The 24,110-nt window shown below is 46.0% G+C and overlaps 1 protein-coding gene across 2 annotated transcripts in view; it reads left to right on the top strand.

Moving 5' to 3' along the window:
- gpc5c (glypican 5c) overlaps positions 1 to 16,327 on the top strand; it is a 63,388-nt gene extending 47,061 nt beyond the window's left edge. For both annotated transcript variants that reach the window (XM_084708511.1, XM_084708509.1), the window contains 2 exons: positions 3,197 to 3,335; positions 14,455 to 16,327. In XM_084708511.1, coding sequence (XP_084564637.1) covers positions 3,197 to 3,335; positions 14,455 to 14,624 — 309 coding nt within the window. In that variant the 3' untranslated portion in view covers positions 14,625 to 16,327. The remainder of the gene's footprint in view (positions 1 to 3,196; positions 3,336 to 14,454) is intronic.
- The last annotated feature ends 7,783 nt before the right edge of the window (positions 16,328 to 24,110 follow it).

The following is a 24,110-nucleotide window of genomic DNA, read 5'->3' as shown; positions in this document are numbered from 1 at the left end:
AGTATTCATTTTCACCCCATTTGCTCCAGCCTTGAGAGACAATGTATTAAACTCAAATTAATTTCAAAACCCCATAATGCAAAGAACGTTGCACCCTCATTTTGCCAAAATAACAGCTCTGATGGCTGATAATGTTTGACGAGATGGGAGAGCATGGGGAGCATGTATGGGGAGGCATTTGGGAAGAATCCTTCACACAGAAACTCTTCAGATCTTCAAAGCCATTGGTTCTTGCTTGTGGAATCTCCTCTTTATGGTTGGCAATTGGATTTAAGTGAGAGGACTGTGATAGCCTTTGCAACCCATGAAATCAAAGGTATGCTTTGTATAGTTGTAAAGCTTCACATTGGGGAGCAGGTTATGATATAATTGCTCTTTTTATGCCAAACCCACCTCTGATGTTTGTTTCCAAAAAGCCCTTGGTTTCATCAGACATAGAACCTGGTTCCAAATATTCAAATACTTGAAGGTCAGCAAATCTGTTGTTTCATGATCATGTGTGTGTGTAATCTGGTTCTGATGTTTAGCCTGGGTATCACCTTACATTTATTCCCCGGTACAACAAGATGTGATGGATGACCTCTTTAGTTCCAAAGACTCCAATTTTAAAAGTCGTTTTTTTTTTTATTACTCGTATTCGAATACACCACATGTAGCATGTGTGGCTAAATCGGAATGCAAACTCTCACCAGTGTAGGAAGGAATCGTGATACACAAGTTGTCTACTTTGTCAGTTGATATGGAAAAATACTTTTACATCATGCTGTTACCCCAGTATAGTCTAAATAGACAACACAGAGAGGTTTGGAATACTGCCACCAATGCCCCTCCCAGCAGCGTTTACTGTGGCCTGGGTATTTCATTCATTATTTCCTCTAATTAACACACTTTTAAAGACTTTTGCGTGGAACGGCGTTCTGTTTAATGTCGTTTGAACTCTAGGTGTTAGGTTAATCTTTGCCTGGCCCATGTGGCTTCACAAGTTCATCTTGTCAAGTAGATTTGGCCAGTGACTCGTTTATATGGTTTATTAAATTAGCTAATTAATTAATTCTGGTACTTTGCATAATCAAAGGTTAATGGGTTTATCAGTGCTCCCGACAACAAACACATGGGAACTATGTGAACAGGCCATGACATACTGTATTTAATATACACCCTCTATTTCTGTATCTGTTTCTCTCTTCCTTTCTTAAATTATATCTCTCCATTTCCTTTCTGTATTCTTTCCTACTCCCTTCATTCCTTAAAATGTCTTTCTCACTTGCTCACTTCTCTTTTCTCCCTCTCTTTCAATCTTTCTCTCCGTCAAATCCTATCTCTCTTCTTTTCCACGTTCGTTCTTCATCTCCTTAAGATCCACTCTCATTCTCTCCCTTTCTTCCTCTCTTTCTGTCTTTCTCTCTCCTCCTTAAGCCCTCTCCCTTTTCTGTACTTTCTCATAACCCTTCATTCCTTAAATCCTCTCGCTCTTTCTTCCTTCCCCTCTCTAACCCTCTGCCATGCTAATCTGTCCGTCCTTTCCTGTCTCTAACCCTCTTTTTGTCCACGTCCCTTAAATCCCCCTTTCTGTCTGTCCCACTTGAACGCTTCTGTTTCGTTGAAGTGATTCAAACACAATATGACAAATATGAATGTAAAAGCCTGTTTAATAATATATGATTTTCAGCCTGATTTTCATTATTTCATTATTAGTCTATAAGCATACACAAATGTAATAATACATTAACAAAAAAATTGCCAAATTCTATAAGCATTGCTTAGCTTTTACAGTGATGGGAATTGTGTGTCGTTGTCAATCCTGAGTCAATCCTGATTTAATACTAATGTCCCAGATTGGCAGAGAAAGAGCCTTAATGATGTTGCAGTCAAGGACAAGACATGCCTTAAGCAAGGTCACCTGTGACCTCAATTGACATTGTTCATTCTAATGAAAGTGTTATATGTGTATATATGTTGTGTGTGTGCTTGCTTTTACTCAGGTTTGAATACCCTCTGATGCAAAATAGTGAAGCACAGTTAGAACCTTTGTCCTCGTTTGATTGCTTCTGGAACATTTCCACATCCACACCACAGCGACTGAGCCGTAGCAGAGCTCTTTGATAATAAAAAAGACTCTTCCTTGAAGGACCAGCAGGAGGGCCAATTAGGAGGCCACATGCTGGCAGGAACAGGTCAGTGAAATCACTGATAGGATGGGCAGTTGCTCAAATTGTGGGGAGCAGTTTGGTTCCTTTTGAGCCAGGCTACCAGCAGGCTTCTCATCCAGAACCCTGGTCATGGTTTGTACGAGTTAGCAGACGGCCAAACTGATGAGGGGAGCATAAGGAAGATATTAAAAGAGAAACTTGGGGTTTGCAGATTTTCTGTCTTTACACCAAATTTAACAGATGATTATGGATCATTTCTCATTCTGCCAAACTTGGGACTGTTCACATATTTTCTCACCAGTAATCAAGTTTCACAGTAAAATGTTTTTTTTTCTTCTCAGCCTTGTTTTAATAAAATAATTCTATGCCGGGACCTATTTCTTACTTCTCTTCCTATTAAGTCCTCTTTTTAATCGTTTGGTTGCGCTTTGGCGCTCCACGCCACGATCCAAGGCCCACGCCCCCTCTCTCTGTAACCCACTCTCCTGACACCCTGAGCCCGCTCCTCCTGCCAGATGATCATTTGGCATCACCTCGCAAAGTCCTTGTTGACATTGGTTCTGATGGATGTGGCGTCGAGCCATGGGAAATAATGCCACGGACGGGCAAGCAGACCAGGCAGCAGATAACGATCATCTGTTTTTTTACATAAGGACCCTCAAGGCTCTGACGGAAGTTGGGGGGGGGTCACCAAAAGTTCCCCAACCCTGACACGCAATGAGGGGGGGGGGGAGGCACAACAAAAATGCTAATACACAGATGTCAAACACGTCATGGTAATGGTTTATGCTGGTTTATAGCTTTGAGGGGTTTTATTTGAATTCAGTTTGGATCATGTTTTTCTGGCTCTTGTGTGTGTGTGTAAGATGCCTGCAAGGACATTTGACATGCCCCCCCCCCTCCCTTCTGTAGACAACTTGTCAGCTCTCCAGACAGTCTAGGATGGAGAGCAATTCGGGGGCATGCGTTGTTTTGCAGTTCGAACGATACAGAGGTCGGTGTTGATATTGATGTTGTCGTTGTGTGTGTGTGTGTGTGTTTTCCAGGAGATCCAGGAGAGAATGCCAGGGCTGGGGCAGAGGGAGACATGGGGGGACCTGGGGAGCGGGGAGATGGAGGACGGCAGCGGAGACTGTGATGATGAGGATGGGTGCCAGGGATCAGGAGACCATGCTGACAGAACCGGTGAGTAACACCCCCCCACACACACACTCACTTGCCAGCACAGAGACACACTTGGATGATCCGAGTTCACAGATGTAGATCTGGTTGCAGGAGGATGAAGCGGCAACTAGTTGGTACTGGTCCCAGGTTACAAGAGCCTTTTTCTATTTGAAGGGGAGAGAGCTCTCCATGCCTCACCCAATCAACTCTAATCCTGACCTTGCTGTTTTCACTGCCACACTGGTACACAGAGACACATACTGGTAGGAAACCCTCATGCTCTCCCCTGGTGCTAAGAAGTAATCAGGTACAGATGGAGAGACAGACAGCTGTGAGACACTGTACATTTGAACACGTACACCGTTGGTAAATACTTCTCTACCACACACAAATCCAAGGCAGGCTATTTTACAGCACCTAATGTGTTTGAATAGAAGACCCAGGCTCCACCCTGGCTCTGTGTGCTGTTCGGCAGCTGAGAAGCACTGTTTCAGCAGCATGCAGCAGAAACGCTGTCTGCACAGCCGAGCCAATATACTAATCGATAGCTATTACATTTCCAGTTACACCCTGCTGGCTCCCTCTCTCCTATGTTTGACCACACATACACATTCTCACACACATACACACATGCACACACACACAACAGCAGAAGAAACACAGTCACAGTTTATTAAATCAAATCTATAAGGCTAAAAAGTGTATTTGTGTGTGTGTTTGTGTTGTGCTGCACAGTTGGTGTCCTCAGCAGATCTTAAGTCTGTCTGTGTGTGTGTGTGTGTGTGTGTGTGTGTGTGTGTGGTGTGTGTGTGTGTGTGTGTGTGGGGGGGGGGGGAGATACTGAGCTACTTCACTAATATCCTTCTCTCTCTCAAATTCAAATTGAAATAGCTTTATTGTCTTTAAGTACTATCTTCAACTAAGTATTGCCAAAGCAACACAAAACTAATATCAATAGTAACAACTTTACTTTACTTTCAATTATAATACATGTACATATAAGAACTTAAAGAACACATTTCATATTAATCAGAAATAATACTGTTATTTTGGTTCATTTACGTTTTTGTACGTTACGTTTTTGTACGTTTTCATTTCAACTTGCTCATTCTCTATATTCCTTGTTCTCTTTCTTGCTCAATCCAATAAAATTGAAACACTCTACTGGCAAGTTACGAAAGACTGACTTAAAAAACATATTAAAGCAATATATTGAAACAACTGGCTCTGTAGAATGCAAGTCTTTGCACAGTGGACCAACATAGCAACAGTTGTCTAACACGTGTCAAACCGGTCAATAAACACAAACAAGGCAACAAACTGGTTGAGTGCATTGGAAAGTTAGGATTGTGGTGGTGATTCAAATTTTCCCAAACTCTAACTCACAACACGTTTTGTCCTCTTTCTTCACTTTATTTAATTTGTATTACTTGCGATGACATGACATGTAATTAAACCTAATCAAATGAGGAACTGTAACAAAAACAGCCATCTTAAATCCACCCTAGAAGGGCGTGTCAGAAGGATTAAAAAAACAAAATACATTTCCCATCCAGGTTTTAATGATGAGTCTCTACACCCCTCTACCTTTGTGCTCAGGGATATTAGTGTGTGCTGTATCTTGTCTTTGTCTGGTCATGAGCCACCGTCACTCTGCTAACACTGCCAGAGGGTTGAATACAGTCAGTAATTAAGCTTAACAAGCAGTACAGTATGTACGCTTCCAGAAGGTTGAGGGAGACAGAACATATCCTACTGCAGAGTGTTTATACCGGTCATGAACTCGGTTATGAAGATAGCCTGTGAAGCACTGCGTTTGCCTGATTGTACAAACCTGGCATTCCTTACAGCTTCATCTCCTCAGGGGCAATGGACACACTTTCAACAATATCTAACCTTTAGGAATCTGACGTGTAATGTACAGGGCTGGCTAGTTTCTTTGTGTGTCTTCCAGCTAGCCCTAAGCTAGGTAGCTATACGTCTGAGCCTGTTCCTCTGAGACCGGGCCCTGTCTGTCTTCAAACCTCTTCAAAGGCAGTCTTATCAGGATAAATCATGTTTTCAAAGTACTTAAAATTGCTTTTTTTTTTTTTTTATGAAATCCAACAGTAGGGCTTCCTTTCTGAAATACTGAAGGGAGAACACTGGAATGTAGAAGATATTAGGTTTGTGTTGCCTCTGAACGCTGATATTGCTGTTTGCCTCAGCATAAGGCGGATATGAGCCTAAATATGTTATTTCTCTATTTCACCCTTGCTGGCACTAACAGGCCACCACTGCGTTACCGGCAGGCCAGCTCAAATAGAAATGTGATATTATCTTGCGGGCCAAATATTATTACACCACAGATTTGGTGGAGGGGAGTAGAGACTCATCACACAGTTTGACACCCTTGTGTTACACCAATAACAGCAGTTAAAGGTATTCTTATAAACATATCTAGTTGTTTGTTGGCATCTCACAGTCAAACGCACACTGGAAGAGGAGGACTTGATCTTTCCTGAAAAGCAGACAAAAGCAGGAGAAAGAGAGCTGGATTTGAGCAGGTTTAGAGGAATGGAGTACGGAGGACCAGGGGAGAGGGGAGAGGGTTGTTTGACCCATCCCAGCCTGGCAGACCCATCCTGGGCCCGTGGGGCCGGCTGGCCTGCAGATGTCTGGATCCCGTTGCGGATATTACCTTCGGGACTGTCATTTCCCCTGGCCTTTCATCTGGGGCTCAGAGGGCTGAAGAAGAGTTCTGCAGACCAGGACAGAGAGGGAGACGGGGTGGAGGGATCACTGACGGTTTGGCTGAGGTTCTGGCCGGGTGGCTGAGGCCTGAGGCCAGGGTTGGGGCTAGGGCTGAGACCAGGGGCTTGGGCTGAGGCTGGCACCAGGGTTGGGGCTAGGGCTGAGACCAGGGGCTGGAGCTGTGGCCGGGGGCCAGGGGCTTTTAGGATTGTAGGGTGAGTTTTATGTAACATTCTACAGGCTGCCATGGCCTGTACTAACAAGGTGGCTAATACTAACAGGAGATAACATCATACAAAGTGAATCCTAAACTAACTAAATGTTTGGTTACTCTTTATAACAGGCTACAAAAAAAACACAAAATATAATTTAATGAACTCAACTTTAAAAAAAAAAAACACCTGGCAACGTTGTTATTCAATCAACTTTGCGATCAAAATGTTTAAACAGCTCTTAAGCCCTTAAAAGCCCATCTGTTGGCAAGGCCACATGGAGTTGACTGTCCAGTGGCTATTGTGAACTGGTTCAGATTGGAGGAAAATGTTCACCAAACTGTAACAGTTAATTTAATTAAATGGATCAAACTGTCTTGACCAAAAACTGTTTGTGCAGCGTATTGCGTGGCTAACATGTGCACTCTTTTTGCCCCCCCCCCCCTAGCCCCCCATCCTTGATCTCGAACATGCCTCTGTCCTGGCTGATCTCATACCCCTGTGGCTTATATAGCTCTTTCACAGCTCTGTGAGAGAGCATTAGCTCTGAGGACTCCCTGGGCGCATGGGCATCAGAGAGGTTTTCGCCATCATTCACCTCCCAAAGCAGATCAGCATGAGAAGCTTCCCTCCCCGCATGCGAGCCCCTACACACACACACACACACACAGTGCTAAGGTGTCTTTGGGTTCAGAGGTATTCAGAGAATTTGCCATGAAAATCTTTCATTGTTGGCCACACAAAACTAATTAGATTAGCATTATGTCCAGCCAGGCCTCTGCAGCAGACACGTGTTTGTATGTGTGGGGTAGGTGGGGGGGTGGGGGAGGGGGGGGGGTCTCCTGGAAATGGTCTCTGGATGTTCATGATAACACAGAGAGAGGCATTCCCGCTGTAATACAGCACTAAGCAAATAAGGCAGCATTCCACTGATATTGAAGCATGCATGGCGAGGATATAAGAGCGATGAGTCCGTTCTACCTGGAGTTTGGCTAGAGGGAGATAATGCAGGAGCATGAAGAGGAGGGGAGCAGGAGGGGAGGGGAGCAGGAGGGGAGGGGAGCAGGAGGGGAGGGGAGCAGGAGGGGAGGGGAGCGGAGCGGGAGGGGAGGGGAGCAGGAGGGGAGGGGAGCATGAAGAGGAGAGGAGGGTGGAGAGGAGAGGAGGGTGGAGAGGAGAGGAGGGTGGAGAGGAGAGGAGAGGAGGGTGGAGAGGAGAGGAGGGTGGAGAGGATAGGAAGGTGGAGAGGAGAGGAGGGTGGAGAGGAGGATGGAGAGGATAGGAAGGTGGAGAGGAGAGGAAGGTGGAGAGGAGAGGGTGAGTCTGGAGGGACTGAGTGCACTCTGTAGTACCTGTTAACCTTTGGAGATCCCACAGTTCCTATTTTCTTCTGGAGTTACGTGCAATTCTAGGACACTGTTTTGTACACTAGTTTAGAGTCGGATTATAAACATAAATATCTAAATGCCCATCATCAGTCCCCAGGTGTGTGTGTGTGTGGGGGGGGTTGAAAAATGATTTACCTCTGTATCCTTCACGCTTGTCCTGCACCGTGTCTGCAAGGACATTATATGACACCTGCCGATATACACCTGCATCTGGTGGGTGTATGTGTGCGTGCGTATGTGTGTGTGTGGGTGGGGTATGTGTGTGTGTGTGTCATAGCTATGTGTATCTGATCTTTGTCACTTTATCACTCCAAAATGAGTCCTCCTGTTACAGTGAGAGGTGTGAAAACCATTGTGTGTGTGTGTGTCTGTGTGACTCCTCTGTTCCCCTGAGAGCCAGTGTCTTCCATAATGAAGCCTTGTCACATCAACTGGTGGAGGTCACTGTCCTCCCATGGCCCTTGGCTCAGCTCCACTGTGTGTGTGTGCGTGTGTGTTTGCGAGCGCGTGCGTGTGTGAACAGAGGGGAGTAATAGTTCATCAAGCCAGTGAAAGTGAGGGAGCGTATTTTCTTTCCCAGATCCCATTGCACAGGTCTCTGCTTAATTGTTGCCAAGTCAGCGCCGGTTGCTAGGCTACTTGTATGGCAGGTTGTGTACAGAACAGGGGTGAGGAAGGGGTGAGGGGTAGGGTGAGGGGGGGTTGGTACAAACAGACAATGTGAACATGCCCTGACTTGACTGAAACACTCCATCTTTCTCTGTCTCTCTTTCTTTCAATCTCGTTCTTAGATGTTCCCTCTCTCAGAAGTAACACTCTACACTGTAACACACATCGCTCTGGATAAGAGCGTCTGCTAAATGACTAAATGTAACACATACAGTATACAGTGATTACCAAATAATTACACAAGTTAATAAAGAGATGAACATAAATATCTACATGATGTGACCCTTTGCTCTACAGATTCCATCAACCTGTTCCATGTGCTGACAAGGATCCCATCTCTTATACCTTTCATCCCCTGGTACCCATGATTTCATATGCCTTCCTTTTTCAATTTCAACAAGTTGACCTACATGACCTGACCCTTCTCCATGTGTGGCTCATATTTTACATGAGCCTTTTCTTGCTTTCCCATATTGAATGTTGTCATAGTCTTTCTCTCTCTCTCTCTCTCTCTCTCTCTCTCTCTCTCTCTCTCTCTCTCTCTCTCTCTCTCTCTCTCTCTCTCTCTCTCTCTCTCTCTCTCACTCTCTCTCTGTGTCTTCCACTTTCGAGAAAAAGAGAGAGGATGAGATGGAGATCAGAGGAGTGGTGTGTTGTTGGAGGATTTGGGTGGCGTGGTGGTGGTGGGGGGGTGGAGCAGGAGGGCTGGAGAGAGGAGGAGAACACCAAGTGGTGGAGCAGGAGGGCTGGAGAGAGGAGGAGAACACCAAGAGGTCCACCGCCATTTGCTGCTTCCAGGAAGCCCAGGCCTGTGCGAGCTATCTGACCGCAGGAGGACCCTGTCTCTCTTTGACTTCCCGCCTCTCACTCTCCAAAGTCTACAGGAAGAAAGACAATCCCCTCTGTCCCTGAGAAAGACACGGCACAGTGCGACAGTGCGATCACACAGCTCACGCCATCTTGCACATGATGTGACTTTTACTCCTGACTGGCGTTGAAGGATGCTGAAACGGCAGCGTTGTATCGACTAGAGAATTAAGAGCTAGCTTAGCTTCTCTGGCTGCTGGTCAGGCGGCCTCCGACAGGGGTTGATTCCTAGCTCTTGACTTTGACGCTTGTATGTGTGTGGAATACACTACCCGGATCAATCTGTGCTTCCAGGGTCAAAGGTCATATCCTAAATCCGATATGCACCTGAGTTTGCTGAGACCGAGGGAGAGAGAACAGAGAGAGAAAAGAGAAAAGGCTGAAAGAGAGAAAGGAGAGAAAGGAGAGAGAGAGAATGAAAAGGGGAGGGAGGATGTGTACAGTAAGAAGTTGAAAAGGCGTGCAAAGTTCTGGGACCCACTCCCTATGTAAGATGTGATAGAAAGACACTGGACGCTGTCTGTACATAAGATGACTCATCCTCAGCGAGGTTTGTTACCTACGGCTGAAGCCTATACTTATAAACACAGCAACCACTCCAAATGTCTAGAATGGAACAGAACAGAGTACAAAATAATAGTGTCTGGAATCATGCTAACAGCAGATCACTATGCTAGCCCCGGTCCACAGTAGCTCCATTCCTGACAGGCATGCTGCAGAATCCCTGGCTGCCCTTCTTTGCAAACTCCCATGTAACACTCCCTCACACCTCCCCCCCTCTGTGCTTCTCCCAAACCAGAAACTACCACCATAGGCTATGTGTGCATATGTATTTACAGTACAGTGTGTGGGTGTGGATGTGTCAGTACTTAATTTGTGCCGAGAGAGAGAGAGGTGGGGGGGAGAGAGAGAGAGGGAAGGAGGGAGGCAAAGGCAGGATTTAGAGGAAGTTCTGCAGCAGCAGTGTGGAAGTGCACTCCCTGCCAGAGGGGGAGGCAGAGACTGAGGGCAACTCGTCTTTTCTCTGGTTGCCAAGACAAGCAGATGCCACATTCTCCTTCTCAGATGTTTTCCAAAACCCTGGTTGTTTGTTTTCCCTCTCTCCTTCCGTCTGTCCATCTCTCCTCCTCGTACCTCAGTTCTTTCAGGCCTCCACCCCCAGTCCAGAGCCATGTGTGTGGGTCCAGCTGTAAGCTGAGCTGACTGGACTGTGAGCAGGCAGGCAGGCAGGCAGCTGCTGGATCTCTGTATTCAGGAATGAGCATGGCGCATCAAACCACACAGTCTTAACCATCTGGACTGGCTTGAGGAATGGGGACATATTGTTTGGGTCACTAACACATACACGCAAACACACGCCACACACACACTAACGATAGAGTTCGGTATTTCAATGTTCAAGGTTTTACTACCATTGGGGTTTTCAACACTATTTTCCTATTATCCTATGACATAAACCAAGGACTTTTATGGACAAACATATTTGAATTCTTCAGAATATCCTTCCCCCTACCTTTTCACACCCTGTCCACATTCTGTACTCAGGTCCGGGCTCACCTTAGCCTCTGGGCTTGTGATATCTCAGGGCTGTCGCAGTGTTCACACGCGAATCACCACAAACTGCAGAACGTGTGGATATCTTTCACTGGTGTGTTAAGAATTCTGCAATGCTTTCCTGGAGCTCCAAAGGGGTGATGTAAACCAATAAAATGTTGGATCACAAATGTGTTTCCATCTAGGAGTCTAGGATTGTGCTCGAAGAACCAATGTTTAGAAGTGGGAAGAGAAATGTTTGTCCAAGTCGGAAAGAGTGTTTGTTTGATGCTCCAAGCTTTGATGTTCCAGACACATACTTACTTGCAACATTCTACACACACACAGCACACACATAGCACGCACACACACACATAGCACACACACGCATGTACAGCCACACATCTTATGTGTGCGCCTTCCGTAGCTCCATCATTCCCGTGACGTTGAACTGGACCGTGGTGGGTCGTCACAGGCTTGAGAGGCAGATCACAGATGCTCCACCGGTTTTCTATCTGCCTCTGGACAAATGGGCTCCTCCTCCATTTCTTCTCCTCCTTTCATCCTTTCCTCCCTGCTGCCTCCCAGAGCGACTGTGTGTGGCTTCAGGCACGAGTTCAGAAACAGGAGAACTACGGTATATAAGATGCCAGTGTGCAGTGTTGTTAGTCACTGTCATAATGTGGATATGCAACGCTATGGGGCTATGATATTTATGCTGTGTTGTCATATGACCCAGGTCTCTGCCAGGTGAATTACATTTTCGTTATGTAATCACCACTTTCCCAGCCCAGCAGAAACGGAGAGTGATGATGCCTTTACAGTAGTATGCTGTTTGCCAGATGAAATACGAGATAAAAAAACGTTCCCAGATTCATAAGAATTCACATTATTTGTGCCATTTCACTTCATTTCACGTAGTTAGTCTTGCATAACACCATGGAAAACCATGTCGCTCAAAACCGATTACTCAACACATTTGAAAGGAAATCGAATGCTACTTGACCCTGGGTCTGTGAGTTTGTCGGCCTTTATGATGCACACGTTTCTTCCCATTGTGGAGGCGTGGTGTGTATGTGGCGGTTTCAATTGTCTGCTTCTTTTGATGTGTTTGTGAGTCAGCCCTTGGCGACCCAAATCCAACTTTGAGAGGAATTCACAATTTCCTCTGTCTGACAGTCTCAGCAGTCTGATTCGACTCAGCTGCAGAAGCTCTCAGTAAAAGTCTGGTTATGTCAGTGGTTCTAAGGAATGACTTGGTCATGTCTGAGGGTTCTGTATTTACCGTTCTCTCCCGGTCTCCTGCTCTCCTGCTCTCTCTCTCTCTCTCTCTCTCTCTCTCTCTCTCTCTCTCTCTCTCTCTCTCTCTTCTCTCTGTCTTCCTCTATCCACTATTCTTTGTGTCTGTCCCCTCTCTCTCTGGCTCTGTCTCTGCTCTCTCTCTCTCCTCGAGAATGGTATGAAAGTAGCCATAAAGAATTTCAAAAGTTGGGAAAATTTGCTAATTTTCAGACTGTTCTGGTCAGATTTAGATGTTGTGTGTATACTGGAAATAAAGTAGACCCCTCTTTATATGTTACCATAGCAACATTCCCGACAAACAGACTGCACCTCTGTCACGACACCTGGCAATACAATCAACACTCAAACTATGACAAAACACCTCCAGAACCTGTTGCCTTTTGTTAACAAGACATGGATGAGCAATAGGCTGAGGATGAAAATAGTTTCAACATTGCTCTTGTCTTGTCAGAACACTTACCTGACAGAGAGAAGTGCTCTTCTGATTATTTGACAGCTTATCAGTTGTTTTTACGTTGTTTGGTCACATAGAGGCACACCCTGTGTTTTTCTAGCTGGGATTTTATGAACTGGAAAGACGCTACAAAATGATCTGTTCGCCATGAACGCAAGAGTAATGCCTGGGTTCTCAATTTAATGAAAAAGAAAGCTTATATTATAAAATGTATACACACAACACACAAAATAACTACTGACAACCCATTCAGGACTATGAACATCATTGATGATTGTGGAATGTGTAAAACAAGCCTACTTACTGGCAAGGAGATCAAACACAGCTAGATCAAACCGGAGTGGGAAACATTCTCCAGTTCGGTATGTAGGGATACAAGTGGATTCCGTTTTTTTGCTTCTTAGACAACTTGAATGGCTTCAGAGAGGAAACATGTGTTGCAGCATACAAGACAATGCGCAGAATACACAAACACACAGGGGCCGGTATTCAAGCAACGCAGTAACAAAAGTACAAGTTAGGAAAGGACGTGCAATGCATCTAGTTCTATAGCTTAGTATGTTGTTATTGGGGTGCTGTACTGTGTCTGGTACATGTGGATGCTGTATGTGTTTGTTTCATAGTAAGAATATTTGTCCTTTGACTATTTATTTTGTTGCAATTGTGGTAATCATGGGTGTAATGGTGTCTAATTAGTATATTGAAACTGTGTTTTTTCCCAGTAGCTTTATGTCCAGATGTAACTCGTTTCCATAGAAACGGTGACACCAATCTCATGGCAGATAAATGATGTCTTTGTCTATTGTGTTCGAACAGAAAGAGAATAGAATCTCAGTTTTCTCTCTCTGTCTCCTCTCCTCCTGTCCTCACCCCTGTCTCTCTCTCTCTTTCTCGCTCGTACACACACACACACCAATGTACAAAGTCAAACAGTGAAATAATGCACATTTGAAACACAGACCAAGAAAAACCAAAGTCCATCCCATCCATCACAGTCTCTGCTGCACAAGAGTGGGACAGGAAAACTCACCTTCGGCAAAAAAATCAGAAGTGGAAGCATTTCCGAGGAAGTGATATATTGGCAGCTGGTTACAGTGTAGATCAATAGTATCATGGTCACTGTTCTGTTGGTCAGTATTGTTTGCTGTCTCTTCAGACATAACACGGGCCAATGGGTGTGTCGGGCTGTTCCCACGTACGTCAGGATGCACGCACACGCCAGGCTGCTGCAGGTCATCACAGGCGTGCCAGTATTTGTAGCAGTCACGGCTTTAAGATGGCTTCGACACGCGGCTTAACTCTACGGCGTGACCACTTTTATGACCGGATAGCTTTCCCAGCCTACCCTTGGAAAGGCGTTTGTTTTCTCTACCTCTCTCTCTCTGTCTCTCATACACACTCACACATCCTGCCCGCTGACAAAGAAAGAGACGGGGAGAATATAGGAGAGAGGGGAGAGAAAGGAGAAAGGTGGCAAGGTGAAGCAGAGAATGGAAATGAGTGGTGCTGGGGGAAGGGGGGATACAGTTCTACAGTGAGAGAGAAAGCGAGAGAGAGAAACAGAGAGAGAGAGCTTGTAAGAGAGAAAGGGAGGTAGAGAGGATCTGAGGGATAGAGGGACACTTTATTTGGACAGTGTGGGCTGAGATTTCACTGATGTCAGCAGGAAAGTGTGTGCTTATTTATGTGTGTGTGTGTGTGTGTGGTGATGCTCATGATGAAATGGGCTGTTGGTGGCCTGTTTGCCCTCCCCCATCATCTGACCTATCTCTGATCGAGACTTGATTGACCTCTGAACTGGAGATTAGACCTGTCTGTCAGTGTGTATGTGAGCTAGAGAGGGTGATCATTTTTCATTTTTGCTGACAAACGTAAAAAAAAAAAAAAACACAAAAAAATAACTCTCCCTCTCTCTCTCTCTCTCTCTCTCTCTCTGTCTCTCTCTCTCTCTCTCTCTCTCTCTCTCTCTCTCTCTCTCCCAGCCCACACAGAAGTGTCGAGTGACGGCCATCCCCAAGCCAGTGATCCAGCCAGGGCCAGCCCCGGGGGGAAGGCACCCCCGGTGGTGAGGGTGAGAGGGGAAGCTGCACCGCCCGCCTGGCTGCACCTCGGCCTGCTCCTGGCCTGCCTGGCTCTGCCCTGGAGCCTGTGAGGCGAGCTGCGCCACACACAAGGCCGCTCCACCAGACCAGCCGCCCCCTCTGATCCCCCCCTAGTCCGCTGGCCATACACAGGGGACGATGTTGGGGAGAGAGTAGAGGGGAAGTGGGGTGACGGTGTTGGGCTGGGGTGGTGGTGGTGGGTGTTCACAGGGCAGCAGGTACAAAGACAGAGGGGACAGTGTGAGGAATGGAGGGAACGTTGCTGTCCCCGTCGCGTGTGTGGTTGTATGTGTGCACTTGCTTGTGACACACACACACACACACACACTGATTCACACACACACACACACACACACATGCAGACACAGGTAGATTGTTCTGTAGACTGCTGCTTCCTTTCTGGGTTGTTCCACAGTCTGTACAGCATGCTGTGGGTTGTGTGTGAGAGACTACCGTAGCCTTTCTGCTCTCTCTGCCTACATGCACACACACACACACACACAGGCACACACACACACGGGCATACACCCACGCACACCAACTATCTCTCTTACTTGAGAATGCTAAAGAGCTGAACTGTATTCTACTGACTCGTACAGTACGTGCAAGTGAATAAAAACTTGCACAAGTACACTGTCAATCGTATGCAATCACACATACTCTCTTTTCATATCTACGGCTTCCGGTGGTTATAGCTAACATTGTCTTTACTGTTGCACCAGCTGCTTGAAGACAGCAAAGTTCTGCTCAGTTTCAAACTCTTGTGACATTAATTTTGTTTCCCAGGAATAAGGAACTTGAGGTAGATTTATGACACAAACCTGTGGACAAGCCCCCAATATGTGTCCTGATTACTATAAAGTGCATCTATGCAGGAAAAGAATGTAATGACAAAGAAAGTACACACAAGCACGTTTACCTGACTAAGTATGTGTGTATAGTATGAACTTGTAAATAGGATTGATTTGATATATTTCGAAACTGTTGTTGAAAACCTTCTCGACAAACACCCTTTTTAAAATGTCTTCTTTCTTCTTGAACATCTTTTAATGACATCTGTAAGAAAAGCTAATGTATGTCACCTCCCCACACTGTTCAAGGCTTTGAAATTTCACGAGGGCCCCTTTCACCACAAACTTTCAGTCAGAGCCTGTTTGCACATCGTTGACACACTTTTTTTTGTGTTTTTTTTGTGTTTTTGTACGTTGAATTGCTCATCCATGCACGCAAACTCTACATAGGTTATTATAGTTTTGATAAGTACAACTGACTGAGAGGGCTTAATGTGTAGGGTTATGGGTTATGAATGTATTGAGTTAGATGAGTGAAAGGGGAGGGTTATTGTGGCTATAGCAGTGGTTAACAAGTGTTGATATTTATACGGTGCCCATTCGCAGTCTCATAAAATGTTAGGGTCAGTCCTGTTTCAGCTCCAAAATCCCATTGTTGTTTTGTTTTTTAATTGAACTTAATCAAGTCCAGAAATCAGCTTTCTCAGATGAAGTTATATAGTACCTCTTACAGATCTGTTCTCAACATGGACGTGTTTTTAAGATGTCCCCAGCCATGCTCTGAAGTCCTGTTCTAAACGAACAACCTCGTCTCCAGTCATGTCATCTTAGCAGTCCACCTGAATCCCTATCCTGCCTCTGTGGTTTCTCTATGTACTGGATGTATGTTCTTAATTGGCCTCCAATGCTCCCACCTCACATAGAGTCATAACGCATGTGTATAAATGTATATATTTCAAGTCGCTCCCGCCGTCTTGTGTTTTTTTCTCCTCCCGTGTTTTCTGTTTGGGAAGATGAAGGTGCAGTGACATGTCTGTTAAAGAGGCTCTGCTATGCAATACTGCTGCTCTGAATGACCTCCCTCCTGTGCACATCACCCGAGACCTGGCTCTTGAACACGGCTTGAAATCCGTCCGCCTACGTCTGTCTTGGCTCGACTCAATGATTTCTAAAAGGTATTTGAAAATACAAATGCCTTGGATTAGTATTTTCAGCCCCCACCGGTATGGGAGAAGTGGGGTATATCAGGGTTGAGCTTTTGACTTTTCCTCCAGATATATAAATGCGTCTGTGTGACACCAAACAATGTGACAATGGCCTATGCCTGTACCAGGGAATGGAGCGAGGGAGAGAGAGAGAGAAGTGTAAACTGTACGTAAGAGAGCGAGAGGATGACAGTGAAACAGAGGGAGGAATAGATCCCAGTATTAGAACCACACTGGGGCAGTGGCTGCAGTAGCGACCGTGGTGTTGACAGTGACCGTTAGATCTCTCCGCTGATGTGTGACTGACCGGGCCAGCTGGCAGATAGAATGGCTGGATGGCTGACCACTCGGCAATAGGAAAGTTTGCTATTTTGGAAAGATAATTCACAAATTAGCCACCGCTGTCTGCACTCAAATTAGCATGACCGTGAGCTGTTTTAAAGCAGACACACACCAGACACACACAGAAGACACACACACCAGACACACACACACAGAAGACACACACACAGAAGACACACACAGCAGACCCCCTCAGGCTCCCAGGGCTGGCAGAGCGTGGGGTGCATGTCCTCTGGGGCGTGTGGAGTGTGATGAAGCCACTGTGGGGCTATCCTGTCCAAGAAGAGCATCAGGGCTGACGAGGCCTGATACTCTCAGTTATCATCACTGTCATCATTAGATTGATGAACTCGTCATCACCATCAGGTACTACCAAAAGAGTTGCGTTCAAGTTAAACCAGGCACAGGCATGCACGCAAATATACGTGCTTCGTTTGGGATATGTCATCGCTCCACATCTCCCAATGCAGCCATGGAACACCTCAGCATGGCCATGGACACCCCCCCCCCCCCTCCACCCCGCTCTCAGACTGACCGGGGCCAGGACACACACGTATGGACACACACAGCACACACACCACACACACACACACATGGACACACCTGCACAAGTACACACACAAATGGACACACAGTATACACAAGCACAGTACACACATGCACACACACATGTATTACTGACACACATTTTACACAGACACAGAGGAGGACCATCTCAGCCTTTTTCAATAATATGGGTATCAATGGGTGTGACTGAGTGAGTGTCTGGCAGAGAGAGAATCCAGTCTGAGGCAAACTCCTACTCTTGACTGCATTCTGCTTGGTAAAGCAGAACAGTCTTCATGGTGTTACAGTGACAGACACGATGCACACACAAACACACACACACAGTTGGTTTGGAGGAGTTAGGGTATATGTTCGTGGGTGAATTTGAGAGAGAGTATTTGGTTGCAGGAGAAAGCCCAAGCCTACGAACCACACAGTGTAACGGGCAAACACACACACACACACACACACAGATTGAGCGTTACATTGAGAGTGAAGGGAACCCTGGGTCACAGCTGCTGAGCTCTCTTGTCTGGTCTATTTTCAAAATGTTAACATCAGCACAAATGAGGTGATGGCATCAGCTTAACCTCAGTGCCGGCAAAGAGTGTGTGAGTGTGTCACTATACAGAAATACAACACACATTTAATATTACAGTATCACTGTGTTCATAAATATATGCACATGAAACATTCTTCATGGAAATAATCTTCCCCCTGGCAAACGGATGGGGGATGGAGGAGTGAGGAGCCCGGATAGTTTTTCCCAGAATGCCTGGGGAGCTCAGGACAGGCAGGCAATACTATAGCTCTTCTGGAAATAGCTCTTCAAACTGCGTGAAAAGGAGCGAAGGAAGGGGGAAAAAAGGAAAAGGTCTAAATAGGAGAAGGGAGAGAAGAGAGGGGGCCCAGAGCTGCTACTTCAGTTTCATTCTTGTGGTTGAAGTCTGTCACCTTCAACTCATGTACCTTCACACAGAGAGGTTGACACAGAGAGGAACTGGGAGGGAGACGGAGAGTGTGAGAACTCTCTGACAGGATTCTGCAAAGAAAAAAGGAAGGTGAGACTGGTCGAAGTTCATGGAGGTTCAAAAGTTCGATTCGTCGCTCGCTGAGCTGAACTGTGGAAACATCAGTAAACTGAGCAACTCAAGCAACGCACCAGGCTTGGGGTATTATTTTGATGCAGGAAACCTGACTACCTCCCTCTTCCTTTCTCTGATTGGCTGAACGTGTCACACATGATCACACACTGATGATCACCCCACCATACACTCACACAAAAACCTTAAAATGGTCAAAGAGTAAGAGTCCCATTTCCGCAGCTCGCTGCTGCCCACTTTTTCAATACCATCTACACAAACATAACGAGTGACTCTGAGATTGCCGAAATAATTCAGAGCAGCTACAAGGCAATAAAACTGATTCCCATCGGTTTAGGATTAGTCATAGCACTTCTGTTCCCTTATTGAATAAAGACATGACCTGACCGGACCCAGAGTCTGAGGTCCAGCGTAGGCGGTATTACAATGTAGTTTTGACTCCGGCAAGGTTCTACATCATCGTCTGAATGTGGAAGAATCCAGAACAACATGATATTACAGTAGCCTTGTGGATGTCTCCCATAGACTCCCTGAGCTACAACCCTCCCCATGCATGTCATGTCTTTGTCTTTAGTTTCTTACGTAGCCTAGGATGAAACAACAGCAACTCTACACTGGATTTCTTATGTCTCTTGAAATGCTAACATAAGCTTTCTGTCAGTGAACAAGTACGTACTGTATTGCATGTGACGGATTATAAGGAGTCTAGCACATAAAGTATTTGGTAATATAATATACATGGCTGTACATATTCATGCAAACTACAGTCTAAAAAGAGCTCAAGTCAAGTGGGTCTTGTAAATCTATGAAGAGCACACATTACTTTTGGTTTTGAGGGAAATGTTCTCCCTGACAGCAACATTTGAAAGCATTTTTTTTCCCCACCACCAGACAGATTTATAGGCCACATTTGTTTTACAGTGCAGTTTTACAACACTGTACGTGGAGAGTGCTGAAAGGAGCATTTCTCTGAGTACAAGTCTCCATTACTGTAGCCGGCCCTGCCCCTTTACAGGTGTGTGAGTGTACATGTGTGTGTGCATGTGTGTGTCTGAGTGTGTGAGAGTGTGTGTCTGCACACGTGTATTTGTGCGCGTGTATTTCAGCGTGTGTGTGTGTGAGGAGATTAACCGTAAACCCACACCTAGAGAATAGTTTCAACCATGGGGGGGTAGTCTTTAATAACTGAACGTTCCCATAGAAAAACATTTCTTTAGACAGCCATTGTGATGGGGTCGTGGCTTTTCATTAGATGGTGCAAAACATCAACATCTGCTCATCCATATGTGTGTTAGTTGGACTGAGAGCAGGAGTTACATCATACTGTCTACTTTAGTCTTTTTCAACCAAACACATGGGGACCAAGTGCGAAGAGTAACTTGATAAGAGGGCTGCCCCTGTAAAGAGAACGGAGGAATGTCCAAAGAATTCCCCTGCGTTCTTGGGTGGTGGTGCTGGGAAAAGAATGAAACGCTCAGTGCGGGGGGCTGAGAACAAGAGCATGTGTATGAGATGTGCCCCCCCCTCCCACGGTGACCAGCCCAAAAGGCTTGTATGCTGCAGAGCTGATGTCTGTATCTCATCACACTAGGGGCCTCAACCTGACCTAGGTCCAACAGCTATTTATAATCATATCAAATACTTTGGAGGGTACATGATTGCCTGTGACAATGAACACAATGAGCTGTAAAATTCACATGATCCCATTTTGATTTTAGACTATGGGATGAAAATATTGCATATCTTCATATTAAAAAATAAAGGGAGAAAGAAAGATGGTGTGACTGCGTTGTCCTCATGAAAATATCGATTGAATCCACACAGGACAGTCACAAAACTCAACAACTGCAAACTTTCCATCAAGCCGTCACATTCGATTGAAAACAGGTTAACTTTAATGGTCAGCTCAAAACATGGTTCATACAGTAAGAGAACGTGTGGGATGACCTAAAACTACAAACATTTCAGTACAAACGTTTTTTTACGGGCAGCTCCCAGAATAGGGTTAAAGGTAACCCCCCCCCCCCCCCCCGGCCCCCCTCCTCACACACCCCTGCCCTCTGCTGGGCCATTCATGAGTTCTCACAGTCAGAGGCCGCTGAAGAACGCTCGCTTAATTTATCCTTGCAGACAGTTGACACAGGGCAGCTTGAATATTTCGATGAGAACGGTGTGTGGGCAAACGCACAGAGTAACTGGATGAAGGTGGGTGTTTTGGGGGGAAAAAGGTTAGCAAACACCAAAGTGGTGCGGTGACACGGGGTTGGTTGAAGAGTGTGTGTGTGTGTGTGTGTGTGTGGGGGGGGGGGAATGCTAAAGTGAGAGAAAGGGAAATAAGGGAGGAGAAGAGCTGAGAGAAGCAGGAGCCGCTCAGCGCCGGGAGAAAGAACCCCGACAGCTTTTGAGACACCTGAAGTCCCATTACTAATTTCTCCTCTTCCTTCCCCAAGCTCTGCAGGCTCTGGCAAATAGGATTGCAAGTCTAAGGTAGATGGGTGTGACAAATCACACCTATTATCTGTCTAACCCCGCTGGAGACAGACAGCAGCACGGTCAATTGGTTTGTTCTCATTGGTTCATATTATGGCTGTCAGTGCGATGAGAGTTTGGAAATGCTCTCACAGAGTTATTATCCCGTCCGTCTGATGGGAAGGAGCTCTCAAGGTGAGAGAGTGGCAAGCTCAGCCCCGTCTCTCTCGACCTCTCCCCAGGCATCTGACCTCTCTGCCAGTCTACCCACCGAGGGGACCCGGAGAACCCTGGCTGGCTGGAAGGACCACGTCCCACTCTCTCGCCCTTTCCATTATAGTTCATCTTTTTCCTGCTTTCTTTCTCTTTGCCGTCCGTCTTCCTCAGTTGGGCAGTTATCTTTCCCAGCTTCCCTTTCACTTTCACTCTGTTGTTTGTGGACCAGTTTTTATTTTTCTGTTCTTTGATCTTTTTTTCTCTCCCTCTCTCAGTGTGTGTGTGTGTGTGTGTGTGTGTGTGTGTGTGTGTGTGTGTGTGTGTGTGTGTGTGTGCGTGTGGTTGATGAAAGCCATTGACTGTAGATAGCCCAGTGAGTCTGTAACAGCCCTGAACACTGCACTGCAGCTCTCTGTGTAACACTCATACTGCCACAATGTGCATGTAGTGTGTGTGTGTGTGTGTGTGTGTGTGTGTGTGTGTGTGTGTGTGTGTGTGTGTGTGTGCGTGCATGCGTGTGTGTGTGCCTGTGTATAAGTGTGCATGTGGGAGTTTCATTGAGTATATGTCTTTATGTAAAAAGGTGTGGCCCTACCTCTGCAAAGCAGTATAATTCCACTCAAATCCCCATCACGCCCAGAACAGGCCTGCCATGTAATTACAGGGAGTGTGTGTGTGTGTGTGTGTGAGTGTGTGTGTGTGTGAGTGTGCTGTAGAGTGGTCGTACGGGAGATCTCACCCACAAAACACACACCCATTCTATACACACGTACACACATGCATTCAGGCACACAGCAGGATCCTGGTCCTCATTAGTGTTCTTTCATGGTCAGAGCCAATAAAAGTTGAAGGAGGCAGTCTGGAGGCAACCTGCAGTAGCCATGGGCCACTGTTAATGACATCATCTGGAGTCCAGCCCCACCTTCTTACTTCTGCAGCACTGTACCAACCTGAACACTCACACGACACACACACAGGCACACGTACACACAAAGAATGTATCCTTTTTGCTCTGTCTCTCTCTCTCACACACATATGCACACACACACACACACACACATATTCACACAGCACACATTCTTCCCCCTCTCTTTCTCTCTGTCAACACAGGTTCTCTCTCTTTCTCTCTCTCTCTCTGTCACAGAAATACACTGCACACACACACACACACACACTTGGCCTTGTCAGCACCACGATAACCTACCACAGGTGACTGACCTTGTATGGGTGAGGACAACGACAGACGACAGAGAGGGAAAAGGCAAGTGCCAGTATTTATTAGTCAGTGGCATTGTCATGTGGGAGGTGAGAGGACAGCAGCTATGTTTGGACTCGTCCTGTCACACAGGGACACAGTATTTATAGAGTGTCACTGCCTAATGTCTTCAGGAACGATATCAGTCAACCCAAATACAACCATGTGCTAGCAGGAAGTGATTATTTATGGCATTATTAACTCATCCCTTACCTCTTTTGTTTGATTTCTTCCTCTCCTCTTCCTCACTGTAACTTCCTCCCCCTCTTGCTCCCTCTTTCTCTCTCCCTGTCTATTCTCACTCCCTCTCTCTCATGATAATTTACTCTCTCCATCAATGTCAATTGCCTGTCTTTCAGGACAGGCGGTGTTGAAGTCGCATAAGGCAGTGCAGTGTGTTATTGAGATGATAAAACTGCACACGCTTTAACCTCGGCCTTCCGTGTTTTCCACAAAACCTTTCCGATTGAAAAACACGGGAGGGTTCTCAAAGGATTGAAAAACACTGTTTTGAAACAGGTCGGGTGCGGACGTACAGGTCACAGTGTAAAAGCGTGTCCTGTTTCTCCTCCCACTGCCTGTCCTCAATGGGAAAGCCAGTGGGTTTGACCGTCGACAATAGACTCCATGCAGCTTGTTAGAAGGTTGATTTGAATAGTTAGGGAAAAGAACGGGCAGTTATTATCCGAGGAGGTGCGACAAACGAGGGATGGTAAAAGCACAGAGCCCAGCAGGCACCTGTGAAAGAAGCTCACTGACGCAGTCTGTGTAGGAGCAGCATCCCATTAAAAGACATCACACTTCCAGCGCCACGCACAGGGATGGACTGCCAAGACAAGTGTGGGAGAGAGAGGCAGGCGGAAAGAATGAGACCCATTTAAATCACGGTACAGCAGAGTTGACTTTGGATTTGAGAATGGTTTGGACCAGCTGTCCATACATTATTTATGATGCACAGGTAAATTGTGGGTTGGTTTTGGGTGGGAAGCAAACACACAAACACACACGTTCACTCACTGACTCACACACACACAGTCAGTCAGTCAGTCAGTCACTGATCTCTCTTACACGCATACAAAACCAAAAATATAGACTTTTGGGAGGGAGGAAAGAGGTTACATGTTGTGCAGGCCGTCTCTTGTTCTCTGTCTAATGACCCCTTGAGGATAGCATGTGGACGCTCACTCCTGATTGGAGGAACATGAGTCATGACCTGACAGAAACCTATGATTGGAGGTCAGGTATCTTAGGTGAGAGTGACTGATAATTAAATGACCTAAGAGCACCTGGGCATGAGGTCACCAAACTGCTGAATGTTCCAAATTCTCCAGCACAGATAAGTTGCCCTCATTGGAGATAAGCGACTCAAGCATAGTACCAACTCATGGCAAATTTAATATGTAGAAAATACATGCTGTTCTAACTTCTTGTTGTATAACAACAAAAATCATGTTCACGGATTTGACGCAGCATCTTGTGAAAAATAAATTGTGCTATCCTGGTGTCTCTCTCTCTCTCTCTCTCTCTCTCTCTCTCTGTATCTCTCTCTCTCTTCAATAGGGCAGCGTCCCACCCATATCTGTCTCCGCCTCCCCTTTCGAACGAGTGT

This window comes from Hypomesus nipponensis, chromosome 10, assembly GCF_054491055.1.
Source record: "Hypomesus nipponensis isolate SF chromosome 10, ASM5449105v1, whole genome shotgun sequence".
Lineage (NCBI taxonomy): Eukaryota > Metazoa > Chordata > Actinopteri > Osmeriformes > Osmeridae > Hypomesus > Hypomesus nipponensis.
Note: the sequence above shows the minus strand (reverse complement) of the source record. Positions and strands in the feature narration are given on the sequence as shown.